Source organism: Anomaloglossus baeobatrachus, chromosome 2 (genome assembly GCF_048569485.1).
Source record: "Anomaloglossus baeobatrachus isolate aAnoBae1 chromosome 2, aAnoBae1.hap1, whole genome shotgun sequence".
NCBI classification, from domain to species: Eukaryota; Metazoa; Chordata; class Amphibia; order Anura; family Aromobatidae; genus Anomaloglossus; species Anomaloglossus baeobatrachus.
The window spans coordinates 691924467-691938875 of NC_134354.1; the positions used below are offsets into that span (position 1 = coordinate 691924467).

Here is a 14409-nt window from a genome sequence, read left to right on the forward strand (position 1 = left end):
ACAGTGCCGGCAGTTGCGTGCCAACCGCCAAGAGGTGACCCTGAACCCACTACCTCACTACAACTGGAAGGAGACCCAGGAAAATGATCCAGCGGTAGGCTTGGTAAAGAAACTGATCAGCCAGCCTGGCGCCAGCCTTGACAAAGGAGCCCCACCTGAGGCACAGTACCTATGGAAGGAGAGGGGTCGATTATTCATCTATCAAGACAAACTTTACAGGAGCATCATTGACCCGAGGACGCATGAGAAGGTGTGGCAAGTGATTGTACCACAGAAGGATACGAGGATGGTGCTAGAAGCCTATCACAATGGTGCAGGCCACTTTGGTTGGAAGAAACTGGAGGCCCTACTTAAAGTAAGATTCTACTGGGTGGGTATGAGATCTGCCCTAGAGAAGTGGTGTCGAAACTGCGGGCCCTGCAATCTTAGAAGAAAAGACCAGCACAGCCAGAGAGCACCACTCCAGCCAATCCAAACTAAACGGCCCCTGGAGATCGTGGCCCTGGACCATGTAAAGTTGGCACCCAGCAGACAAGGCTACAACTACGCTCTCACTATGGTTGACCACTACTCCAGATTCCTGGTGGTAGTACCAGTCAAGGACTTGACAGGTCAAACTGCAGCCAAAGCTTTCCAGACACACTTCTGTCGACCACATGGCTATCCAGATCAAGTGCTCACTGACCAAGGACCAGCCTTTGAAGCTGAAGTGTTTAAGGAGTTTTGTAACCTGTACGGCTGCCAGAAGATCCGTACTACGCCTTACCATCCTCAGACCAATGGCATGTGTGAGAAGATGAACCACATCATTCTCGACCTTCTGAAGACGCTCCCACTAGAAGAACGAAGTCAGTGGCCGGAAAAACTGCCCGATCTAGTGGACATGTATAACAACATCCCTGTGAGTTCCACGAACTGCACACCGGCATACCTGATGAGGGCCAGACCAGGGAGATTGCCAGTAGATCTGGAAATGGGAGTTGAGACCCCTGAAGACCATCTACAAGGTGCTGATTGGGATTCCAACCGCCAAGCCCAATACAAGAAAGTACAAGAGTGTGTGGAGCGAAGCCTGACTCAGCAGCGTGAGAAACAAGAAAAGGCCTACAATCGAAAAGCACCTGCTGTTCCTTTGATGCCAGGAGATATAGTTCTCAAAAGAAAGAGAAGACGTCATAAACTTGACAATCACTGGGAAGAAGAACCCTATACTGTGTTACCATCGACGCTTAGCAATGAAAAGACATGCCGTATCAGCAAGGATGGAGGAAAAACAACAGCTGTCGTTTCTAGAGATCGCCTAAAGAAATGTCCTGAACAACTAAGAACCCCTGAAGAAATTCCCAACCCTTTGCCAGTTCAAGAACCAAAAGAAAAGATGATCCATACTGTACTTGGAGATTTTCCAGCAAGTTGGCCTCAATACAATGGAGCAGTAGTTATTCCGGTTATTACATTCCCTCAATCTAGAGAAGTAAGAGACCCAGAAGAACCTGTTCAGAACCTGGAAGAGCCAAATGTAGCTGAAGCAGAAGACCATGCACTGGCATCAATACCTAGCACACCTATTATTCACATTGAGACACATACATCGGGTGGCAGGACACAACCTCAGACAGATGACAGTATAGTACTGCGTAGGTCAACCCGCAGCAACTTTGGTCAGCTCCCATTACGCTATAGAGAAAGTACAGTTTAGTTCAAAGTGACGGTATGAAAGGTAATGTTTAACCTGTTTATAGTTAAGTAACGTTTAAGCGAAATGTGCCCACAAGGACTATTGTGAGACCTCCTTAAAATGTTAGACCACTGGTTATGAACTGGCTTTAACCACAAACTTTGCATTGTAAAAAGTTGCCTTCTTGGTATCAACCACAGAGTCTGCCTGTTGAGGGGCATGGCTCTGCACCAACAAGGGGGCACGCCTGTTTATGGGGCCTGCCCTCCAACACTCGGAAGCGGGTACGCCTGTTTATGGGGCCTACCTTACACCACTCTCCTCAGGAGAGGAAGATTGGAGGAAAGGTCTGGGGAATGTGATGGCCCAGCCCTGGTCACCAAAAGGACCGGCGACCTACCTCCTGGAGGTTTTTGGGTGGGGTTCGGACATGTGGGTGGTTGGTGGTGGAATGGTACCTGGTATGTTTAAATGTAAATAATTGCCCCTGTGTGGGAAAAGTTTGTATTTACCTTTTTCTCTTGTCTTTGCAGCCCGAGGACGTGCTGATGATAACTAAGGGGGAATGTGGCGCCCCTGACCCGGTCAGGCACCACAGAGTATTGCACCCATGCGGGAGCAATGCTTCCAGGTAATCTCCAAAGGCCAGGATGAGGTGCACACACAAACATATAGTGACCAGGCCTCCCACATTACCAGAAGGGACCCTTGGGTAGCCAGTAGGGGGTTAACTTTCAATTCCCAGCAAGGGGTGTGTTCAGAGGCTGGTTGCTAGGAAGCAGGGCAGAGAGGAAGTGAGGGAAGTCTGGAGCTGGAGGTGGAAGGGAGCAGAGGGGCTCTCGTGTCAGACGGGTCCTGAGGAGTGCAGTAGCTGAAAGCGGGGGAGAAAGGGTACCGTGGGTCGGCTTGAAAGACATCCAGAGAGAGGGGTGGCTGAGTACGGAGATCCTGGTATCCGAGCACGCAAGGGGAAACAGATCCCCAGTACAGGCAGCAAATCATCCAGAGCTGCTTAACCTACAGGTGGGGGGTACTTTATGCCCTCACCACTACTACACAGAGCTCGAGCCAAGCAGCAATCACCAGGCCCATAAGGGGACAGGGCCAGAAGCCATCCCACCAAGGCCACGCTGCCGGCAGACGAGCCAGAGAGAGGGGAGCAGGGTGGTAACAGCTTCCCTGGAGGGGTCCTACCACGCTTCAAGCAAAGGATCCTCCTAAAACAGAAAGAGTGCAAGGAAGGCGAGTGGACAGCTACCCTCAGAACGGCCTCCTGGAATTCCTGGTTCAACCTGGTTATCACAGTGTCGCCCGGGCATCTCACCGTGACCTCCAAACAGTGAGTAAACACGTTGAAAGACTTCTTGGACTGTGTTTGAGTCATTCTGCGACCTGTGGTCCCACACACATACACCGGGGCCTGGGGCTTGCCTCACTCTCAGGGGGCTAATATACTGACTGCACCCACCATCAGCCCCAGGCATCCCTTAATCTGCAGTGGCGGTCCCCGCTGACCGCAATACTGAGAGTGGCGTCACGACAATCCTAAAAGAAGGTTCCCTACCTGTGACCAGACTGTTCCATCCACGTGGAGTCCCTGAAGGTACTGCACCGACACATACTAGCGGGGCTTCACACTTGTAATTATGAAGTAACAATGAGTGAGGTTGAATATGTCTACACTAGTTCAACCATGATTTTATTTATTTTTTTTACTCATCCAAATTAATCAGTGAAATGAGTTACTACAAAAGTGAAGTATGATATTATTACATCACTTTTTGATCTGTCTATTGTATAACCCTATTCACGTGGCTGTATTGCTGTACTCCATATTGTACCGAGCCATAATAGTGACCCCAGAGAGGTGTGTGGGACCGGATCAGAAGAGATATTGCAAAACACTAACAATTACATATTTACCCATTTTTGCAGATTAGAAATATACTCACAGTTGTGTCCCGCAGGAGAAAAGCAGAACATTGCAAACCAACACCTAATAGTTTGTGAGGATTCCATGTCACAGAGTCTGCTCTGCAATAAAGAAATAGAAAAGATGTAGAATTAGGATGTAATACTTATAGGGGTTGTCTGGTTTCATAAAAATATATACTAAAATATATACTAAAGGCTTGATCTGCTTTAAAATAACTAAGCGATCAATAATTACCTAATGAAACCCTACCGTTTCTGTGCCGGCTGTCTGCTCCTCCCCGGTAGTCTTTGTAGACATGACTGCAGCAGTTCCATCCTGTATACAGCGTGTGACCTCAGCAGTCAGTCAATCACTTGGCTCATTGGTCATAGAAGTTTGGTTCTATAATCTGTTGTCAAATTAATTTCAAATTGTATAGACATGCCCTATCTGTTTACACTATCCTTAACCCATTGCCGCAAATGGACATACTGTACATGTGTGCCCTGAAGGGGAGTAATTTACCGCATCAGGAGGTACATGTGACGCGCCCACTGGGTCAGCGGTTACTCGTCACCATGCTGCGGTGCTTCTCCTGGGACGCCGCGGTGCCCCTAGCCAGTTCTGTGACCCCGGGTGTCAATAAAAGGCTGGAGATGGGGATGATGGGGGTAGTTGTTTGTGATGCCACCTGTGGTGCACGGCCAGTATTAGTCGCCACTGCAGGACTTCTCTGCTGGGGCGGATGACAACGCAGCTTGGATGGTTCAGCTCTCCACAGGTAGAGCTATGGCCCCAGGGAGGATGGTGGTGGCAGTAGTCTCTCAGGCACTCATGGTGCAGTGACACGATGGGGAGGGCGGCAGAAGAAACGGGACGACAAAGGCAGAACATTTCAAGGTCTTTTACTCACTGGTCCCACACTGCCGTTGGAGCACCAGTCTACGCTGTGATGGGGCCTCAGCCGATCCCAGATACTTAGGAGGTCGTGGCCGGTGTTTCCTTCTGTGCGTCACCTTTCGATGGTTTCCCTCCACCAGGGCCGTGGAACGGGTCACGGGTGCCTTCTGCACTACCGATGAACCCTGGAATCCCCCTTCTTTCCTAAGAACCCAGGTCAAGCTTCCAGCTCCAGACCATGGGCCCCGAACTCTCTGTGTCTTTGCTTGCTAGAATGTTCCGGAGTCCGACCTGACTCGGACACTGTCCGGCACTAACTGCCTGTAGTGTGTCAGATGGCTCCTTACTTCCCCTATGGGTGCCCCGCCTCCCGATTCCCTGAACTAGTAGGCATGAGGTCCAATACCTCGTGATGGCCACCCCAGCACCTACCCTAGCCCAGTCCCCGTGACAGAACCCCCATGTTATGTGTTGGTTGCGTGTGTTTGTGGTTGTTGCCGGTGACGACCTCCTCCGTATCCGCGATGAATACTGCACCTTGGGTAAGGTGCAGTACCCTGTGGTGCCTGAGGCTGCAGGGGCGCCACACATGTACATCACACAAATGGTGTGGGCACAAGAAGATGTGACAATGCAAACCACAATGAGACCAGGGTGTCATATACTGCCAGGACCACAATGGAGGAGTAAGAAAATCCAGTAATTTGGAATCTTCATAAAAACCATTCATTTATTATCCAAAAGGTTAAAATTCAAAAGAGACATGGTAAAAAAATAAAAAAAAATTGGCAAGAGGACAATATGCAAGACAATGCGTTTCAGAGCGTATCCTTAATCCTTGTCTGAAGTGTGCCCTTCATTCTAGGAAACTCCGAAACGCGTTGTTTTGCATATTCTCCTCTTGCCAAAATTTTTTTCTATTTTTTTTTACCATGTCTGTTTTGGATTTTAACCTTTTGCATAATAAATGAATGGTTTTTATGAAGATTCCGAATTGCTGGATTTCCTTACTCCATTGTTTACTGCTGGCACTACAGACTCCGTGCATCGGTCTTAATTTTCAAACCGGTGAGCTGACCTTCTGTTTTCTTGCTTCGCCAGGACCACATTGGGACTAAAATTCAGCACTGACATTTGAGAGCACATGAGCTGTATTCCTGTGCAGTGAATGTGACATATGTACGTATATTTGTTGGTTGTCACTGTTTGCGTTGTATCACTGGTGGACACAGACAGAAGAAGGCCCCCGTGCAAGAAGAATATACAGTCCCTGACAAAAGTTCTGTCACTTATCCATATTATGTAAATAAAAGCTTATAACATGACTTTAAATTCATCCATTGGTTTCATAAATTACTCTTTTGAAAGCTGAAACCCTACCAAATTTGGTTTAGGTTATGAAAATAAAGTTGATGCAAAGATGAAATATTAATCATTTAATGAACACAGAAAGGTCAGATTTTGGCAAGACAAAAGTTTTGTCGCCCACAGAACGTTATGTGAAATTCAAACAAATAATTAACTTCCAATACAAAAATATGTTGCATAACATTGGTGAATGACGTTGTGGTGCTATTAGAGCCATATTTAATATTTTGTGTGACTTCCAAGAGCTTGAAGGACTGCATCCATGCGGTTCAACAATGATTCATACAATTTATTGATGAAGTCATCAGGAATAGCAAAGAATGCAGTCTTACATGCCTCACAGAGTTCATCTAGATTCTTTGGTTTTGTCTTCCAAGCTTCCTCTTTCATCCTTCCCCAAACATGCTCAATGATGTTCCTGTCTGGTGACTGGGCTGGCCAGTCCTTGAGCACCTTGATCTTCTTTGCCAGGAGGAACTTTGTTGTAGAGATGGATGGATTAGATGGAGCACCATCCTGCTGTAGAATTTGACCCCTTTTATGATTTGGAATGTAAGAGGTAGCTAATACTTCTTGATATTTTAGGCTATTGATATTGCCTTCCACCTTGCAAATGTTTTGCACACCCCCATACTGAATGTAACCCCAGACCATGATCTTCCCACCACCAAACTTAACTGTTTTCTGGATCCAAACAGGCTCCAGTAGGTCTCCTGCAGTATTTGTGGCAGCTGTGGTGTAATTCAACTGAAGATTCATCAGAGAAATCCACCTTCTGCCACTTTTCCAGCGTCCATCTGTTCAGCAGGCTGTGGAACTTGGCAAATGCCACAAGGTTTTTTAATTGCCTTTTGTTTATTGCTGGCTTCTAAGCACTGATTCGACCATGGAGGCCATATCGAGACAGAATCCTACAAACTGTTCTAGCTGACTCAGGGACTTGAGCTGACCAGGCCTTTTGGAGCTCTGCTGAAGTGGAAGAGGGGCTGGCTTTGGATTTTCTAACCAACAAACGCTCCTCCTGAGCAGTTGTCTTGTGGGGTCTGCCGGACCTGGGCTTGTCAAAAACCTCTCCAGTCTCTTCAAATCTTTTTTTAATTCTTTGTACTTGACGCTGAGACATATTGAAGGTGCCAGCCACCTCTGCAGTGGATCTGGTCTTCAGCTTCTTGATAATCAATGCTTTGGTTGCAGGGTGGATTTTTGGCATGTTGTCAGAGGTCAAGTTGCAGTTCAACTGAAGGTCTGGGATGCTGGGCTTCTTTTTATACACACACCCACTAATTAACCGATCATTTAGTGAGCAGAGGTGAGGATGTAAACTAGGATTGGGTGCATTATATGACAAGGCGACAAAACTTTTGTTTTGCCAAAATCTGACCTTTCTGTGTTCATTAAATGATCAATATTTCAGGTTTGCAGCAACTTTATTTTCATAACCTAAACCAAATTTGGGAGGGTTTCAGCTTTCAAAAGAGTAATTTATGAAACCAATGGATGAATTTAAAGTCAGGTTAAAAGCTTTTATTTACATAACATGGATAAGTGACAGAACTTTTGTCAGGGATTGCATGGGCCCTTTTCAGACCAAGAGATCATAAAAATGCAAAATTGCCCCTGCTTTCAAGGTATAAATGGACCCCCTGACCCCTTGGGCCCCTGTGCGGCTGCACAGGTTGCTCCAATGGGATATCCACAACTGCGTTGTATATCACATTTACAGGATACAGTCAGTCACAAAGTAATCATACAGTCACTAAATAATACCACTACACAACTATATTCAACATATTTCTACTGAACAAAGTCCACTATACCAAAACCAATGTTACCAATAATACTGCTATATAGGAGATAAATATACCACCACACAATGACTACATATTACACCACATAATACCATGATAAAAACTCCTATTAACCATCAATAATGAAAACCAATGTACAAAGACCAATATTATCAAGAATTTAATAGACAAATAATCTCGCCAGTCAATAACCATAAATTATCTGCATGTCTAGTATAGATAATAGAGAATACCACCAATGATCATTAACAAAAAATAACTGTACCAAAATCAATATTATCACTATACACATTGTCATTCCACATCTCCTGGGCTGGGGAGGAGCCAAAAGAGTATACAGTTAGCACAGCACGGAATCACAGCTGATTCTTTCTGTGAGGTAAAACATTTCCCTGCCTGTTTTTAAAAAAATGTTTTACCTCAAATAAACAATTTTTTCCGATCCTGTGCTGTAATTTCTGTATACTTTATTACTTCCTCCCCGGTCCGGGAGTTGTGGTATGATCAGACCATGTTCCTGTACGGTCAGACACGGCCATTACACAGTACATAGCAGGGAACACATATATAAAATTATCTCAGCACAGGAATATTTTTGTTAAACATATCAAATAGTGTCACTTATTATAATTCCAAGATTTATTAATTAAAATCAACTTTAAACTGAACTTTGTGGGAAAACAGCTTTAAGTTAAAAAAAAGCAAATTCTTGGATTAAAAAAATAAGTATATTTTTAATTATTTTTTATTATTGGTGCTTACATAATGAGGCATGGTATTGAACTATTTTATTATTTTTTATAGAAGATAAACTCCGTAAAAATAAAATATATAAAAAGTTAATTCCTGGACTGCTATTTTTGTTCTTTTCACTTTAGAAAATAATGAAATAAAGAATTATGGAAAAAAAAATGACATGTACACCCAAAATAGTACCATGAGAAGATTATTTTGCAAACAGCTAGCTATCACACAGCTTGGCAGAAAAATAGAAACAGTTATTGCTTTCAGAATATGGTAAGCAAAAAACTATTTTTTTAAAGAGATTTTTTTGCATGACAGTAGTAAAACATAAAAATTGGTCAGCAATTACACTACATGATAAAAAAAAATCTAACATTGCTGTTTTTTTCTTTTTTTGTCCCGCCTGCTAAAATGTGGATGAAAAAGTCGAATAAATCACAAAATGGCAACAATGAAAAGTACAGCCCCACAAGTACAGCTCCATTGGCAGCAAAAATGTAAAATTTACAGCTCAGAATACAGGTAAAATATATATCTTTGTACCGTGTTAATAGGTATGTAGAATTGGGTTTGTAATCCAGAGTCCTTTGGGGATCAGATTCTCCTTTTTGCATTTGGATAGGAAAAATATGTCGCTGTCCAGTTGTGCGCATTTCTTCAGAAGTGTCTTTAGTTCCATAAAGATGCGGTACATTCTGGTATCCTCCATTTTTAATAATATTTTTATCATCTGGACAGAGTCTGAGGAGCAGCTGAAGACCTTCCACGAACACTTTAATCAGTTTCATCCCACCATCAACCTAACACTCAACTACTCCTGCACTGAAATCAACTTTTTGGACACCATCTTTAAACTATGGAACAATGAAATAGAGACATCCCTGTACAAGAAGCCATTTGACCGTTCAACTTACCTGAAATGGGACAGTTTTCATCCAAAACACATAAAAAAACTATATAGTGTACAGTCAGGCCATCAGGTACAATCGGATATGTTCCAACACTACAGATAGAGACAATCACCTTGAGGGCCTCAGAAAGACCTTTTTGAATCAAGGCTACCACCCAAGAACAATTCAAAACCAGATTACAAGAGCCACTAGAATATCAAGAAACCATCTCCTACATTATAAAACTAAAGAAAAAAACAACTGGGTCCCTCTTGTAAAAAATCTATTTTTCCAGACCCCCACTTCTGTGTTTTAGGCAGCACTCGAATCTAAGAAGCATCATTGTGTCACGCTCCCCGGGTCCCCTGTCCAGCTCCCCGGCTCCCCTGCCACGCTCCCCGGCTTCCCTGGCGCGCTCCCTGGGTCCCCTGTCCAGCTCCCCGGCTCCCCTGCCACGCTCCCCGGCTTCCCTGGCGCGCTCCCCGGCTCCTCTGTCCGGCGTCCACCGCTCCACAGCCTCCAGGCCTCCTCACCTAGGATCCCCAGGCGTCCCGGTCCCCGCTCCCAGCGTCCGCTGTCTGCTTCGCTCCGGCCCGGCTCCCCTGCCTCCTGTTCGCCGCTCCCTGCCCTGGCTTCTGGCACCCGGGCCTCGCGCATGCGCATTAGGGAGCGCACGCGGTCATTGACCCTTTCTTAAAGGGCCAGCGTCCACAGACAGGATATTGAACACACAGGTACAGGGTATAAAGGGGTTTAATGTCCAAGTGGGCGGGGCCTGTTCTTCGTGTTTCCTAAGCTAGGAGTCAGGTCTCCTTGTCCCTGTGATATACTCACCTCTCTCTCTTCTAGAGCCGCTCCTGCCTCGCCATCCGGTCCTGCCGATTCCCGAACCCCGCACGCTGACTACCTGCCATCCCGTCAGTCCGTACCATCTTTTGATTCCTGTGGTGACCCGTCCTCTCGCTCCATCGGTTCCGGACTCTGCCTGACAACATCTTGGCCTCCGAACCTGAGCTCCGTCACCCGGACTACCATCTGTGACTCCGTGGTCCCAGGGACTTCTACATTCTACTATTTTGCACGGACTGTCCTGCTACCTGTAGTGCTCCGGCTACCGGACCCCTTGCCTTCAGTGAGGAGTTCGGCCCAGTGGATCCACCTCCTGGGTCTGCCCGTCCACCTGGCCCTAACAGTAAGAACAGGCCATGGATCCCGCCGAAGCACTAGCGGCCTTGCAGGAGGAACTCACACGCCAGCGTGAGACCCAGACCCGTATGCTGAACTTTATGTCTTCTGTGGACGCCCGCCTGAACACGCTACAAGCGTCGGTTACATCTTCGGCATCTCGAGCTTCCATTGGACGATCCACGGCCCCAGCTCCCGTGGCAGCCTCCTCGGATGCTTCCAGGCTTCGTCTGGCCTCACCACCCCGGTACGCCGGAGATCCCAAGACCTGCAGGGGATTCATAAACCAATGCTCCCTCCATTTCACGCAACTGCCGCATTTGTTTGCCTCCGACCAAGCCAAGGTCGCGTTCATGATGTCCCATCTAGAGGGTGAGGCACTGGCGTGGATGAACCCCTTGTGGGAGAAGGAGGACCCTGTGACCACTAACATCCAGGAGTTCCTGCAGGCATTCCGTGGCACCTTTGATGAGCCCGGACGCGCCTCCGCGTCTGCCTCATCTCTCCTCCGGTTATGTCAGGGGACTCTGACGGTGGGTCAATATGCCATCCGTTTTCGCACCTTGGCTTCGGAACTCGGGTGGAACAATGAGGCTCTAACCGCCGCCTTCTGGGAAGGTCTCTCGGGTCGAATTAAAGATGAGCTGGCTGGTCGTGACGTGCCGTCTACCCTGGATGCCCTGATTGCGCTAGCAACTCGAGTGGACATCCGCTTTCAGGAACGATCCAAAGAGGTGTCCCGTGAGAGACGTCCGATACGGCATTCCTCTCCTCCGCAGAAGCCCGCCGTACTTCAGTCAACGGCATCTGGTGTCTCCGTCCACGAGCCCATGCAGATCGACCGTGTGCGGCAGTCTGAACAACGCCGAGCAGAACGGCTCGCCAAGGGCCTCTGCTTCTACTGCTGAGAGGGCACACACCTTCTACGCTCCTGTCCAGAGAGGCCGGGAAACTCCAAAGCCTAGGGTTGGTAGGAGAGGCCACCCTAGGTTCTGGGACTCCCTCAGACCCGGTTACGTGGACTGTTCAAGTGACAACGGGAGAGACGCGGTTCACGGCCGAGGCATACCTCGATTCCGGGGCAGCAGGCAATTTCATCCAGCAGGCCACGGTGGACAAGTACCAGGTGCCTGTTACTCCATTCGACAAACCCCTCGTGATTGCCTCTGTGGATGGGAGACCTCTCTCTGACACCATCTCGTGGATCACGAAGCCGGTAGAACTGCGTATCGGTGCCCTGCACACCGAGAACATCGCTCTCTACGTCCTCCCACACATGTCACATCAAATCCTGCTGGGACTCCCCTGGTTACGGACACATGAACCGTCAGTCAGCTGGGGCACTGGTGAAATCACCCGATGGGGCTCCTCTTGCCACGAGAACTGTCTGAAGACCATACAACCCATCCGACGACCTCCGGTTCCAGAGTCCCTACCAGGACTGCCCTCGGCCTATTGGTCCTTCGCGGACGTCTTTGACAAAAAGGAATCTGAGGTACTTCCGCCACATCGTCCTTACGATTGTGCCATCGACCTGCTCCCGGGAACTACACCACCTCGAGGACGGATATATCCGCTGTCTCCTGCCGAAACAAGGGCCATGTCTACCTACATCACAGAGAACCTGGCAAGGGGATTCATTTGGAGATCCTCCTCTCCTGCTGGAGCAGGCTTCTTCTTCGTTAAGAAGAAAGAAGGCGACCTACGCCCATGCATAGACTACCGGGGATTGAACCAAATCACCGTGAAAAATAAGTACCCCCTGCCGCTCATCCCCGAATTGTTTGATCGGCTTAGAGGAGCTCGTGTGTTCACCAAGTTGGATCTTCGGGGTGCCTACAACCTGGTCCGCATCCGCTCAGGGGACGAATGGAAGACCGCGTTCAATACTCGCGATGGGCACTATGAATACTGTGTGATGCCCTTCGGCCTGTGTAACGCACCAGCAGTCTTTCAGGAATTGGTGAACGACGTGTTCTGAGACCTTCTCTACGTCTGTGTGGTGGTGTATCTTGATGACATCCTGGTCTTTTCTCCGGACCTCCAGACCCACAGAGAGAACGTGCAGCTGGTACTACAAAGACTGAGGGAGAATCGTCTGTACGCCAAGTACGAGAAGTGTGTCTTCGAGCAGTCTTCTCTTCCCTTCCTGGGTTACGTAATCTCCGATACCGGCCTGCAGATGGATCCGGAGAAGGTCTCTGCCATTCTCAACTGGCCCCCTCCTTCTGGACTGAAGGCAATCCAACGCTTTCTGGGATTCGTAAACTATTACCGCCAGTTCATCCCTCACTTCACGGCTCTGACTGCTCCTCTCTCCGCCTTGACCAAAAAGGGGGCTAATCCAAAGGACTGGTCACCTGCGGCTGACGCCGCATTTGGCTCTCTGAAGCGGGCATTTGCCTCCTCCCCTGTGCTCCACCGTCCGGAGTTAAACCGACAGTTCACCTTGGAGGTGGATGCCTCCTCCTCGGGAGCCGGAGCAGTGCTCATGCAGAAGTCCTCCTCCAGGAAGATGGTGACTTGCGGTTTCTTCTCCAAGAGCTTCTCAGCGCCTGAACGCAACTACACCATCGGTGACCGAGAGCTATTGGCAGTCAAACTGGCTCTGGAGGAATGGCGCTACCTTCTAGAGGGAGCAGTGTACCCCGTGATCATTTACACGGACCACAAGAACCTGGAATATCTGCGGTCCGCTCAGCGACTGAACCCACGGCAAGCCAGGTGGTCCTTATTCTTTGCCAGGTTCGATTTCCAGCACCATTTCCGACCTGCGGACAAGAATGTGCGAGCAGATGCCTTGTCCAGGTCATTCATGCCCATGGAACAGGAGGAGGAGACATCCCAGCCCATCATCTGCCCTAGTAAAATCATTCCGGTGGCTCCTGTCACCCTGGCCCAGATACCGCCCGGGAAGACCTATGTCTCTGAGACTGACAGGCAAAAAGTGTTGCACTGGGGCCATGCCTCGAAAACAGCCGGCCATGCTGGTCAGAAGAGAACATGGAGTACGATCGTACGTCATTACTGGTGGCCATCCCTTCGCACGGACGTCGCTTCTTTTGTCTCAGCCTGCTCCTCTTGTGCCAGGAACAAGACGCCCAAACATCTGCCATATGGTCGTCTTCTGCCTCTGCCTATACCCTCAGTTCCGTGGCAACACATTGCGATGGACTTTATTACGGACTTGCCACTGTCCTCCGGACACACAGTCATATGGGTCGTGGTGGATCGGTTCTCCAAAATGGCTCATTTCGTCCCTATGGCTGGACTGCCCTCTGCCCAGGAACTCGCTGACGCCTATATACAACACATCTTCCGCTTGCATGGCTTTCCATCACACATTGTGTCCGACAGAGGAACTCAGTTCACCTCCCGCTTCTGGAGGGCCCTCTGCAAACATCTGGGAGTGACTCTGGACTTTTCTTCAGCCTACCATCCTCAGTCGAATGTCCAAGTGGAACGAGTCAATCAGATCTTGACCTCCTTCTTACGTCACTATGTCAGCGCCCATCATGACGACTGGTCCACGCTTCTTCCTTGGGCTGAATTCTCCCATAACCACCACGTCAGTGAGTCCTCCTCCAGCTCTCCCTTCCATGTCGTTTATGGACTTCAGCCTTCCGTCCCATTACCTGTATCCTCTTCCTCGGATGTCCCTGCTGCTGATGCTGTAGCACGTGACTTTGCAACAATTTGGAACTCCTGTCAAGACGTCCCTTGGACGTGCTTCCCTTCGGATGAAGAGACACGCAGACAAGAGGCGTCTGGATCCCCCGTGTTTCTCTCCAGGAGATCTGGTCTGGCTTGCCTCCAAGTATGTCCGATTGAAGATACCATCTTACAAGCTGGTTCCTCGCTACATCGGGCCGTTTAAAGTCCTCAGCAAAATAAATGAGGTCTCCTACAAGCTGCAGCTCC

At 48.4% G+C, this 14409-nt stretch overlaps 1 protein-coding gene across 1 annotated transcript in view; it reads right to left on the minus strand.

Annotated features, from left to right (window-relative positions):
* CSAD (cysteine sulfinic acid decarboxylase) overlaps window positions 1-14409 on the minus strand; it is an 83631-nt gene that overhangs the window by 23892 nt on the left and 45330 nt on the right. Inside the window, exon 3 of the mRNA XM_075334539.1 lies at window positions 3631-3712. Within this exon, the coding sequence (XP_075190654.1) occupies window positions 3631-3712 (82 nt within the window). The remainder of the gene's footprint in view (window positions 1-3630; window positions 3713-14409) is intronic.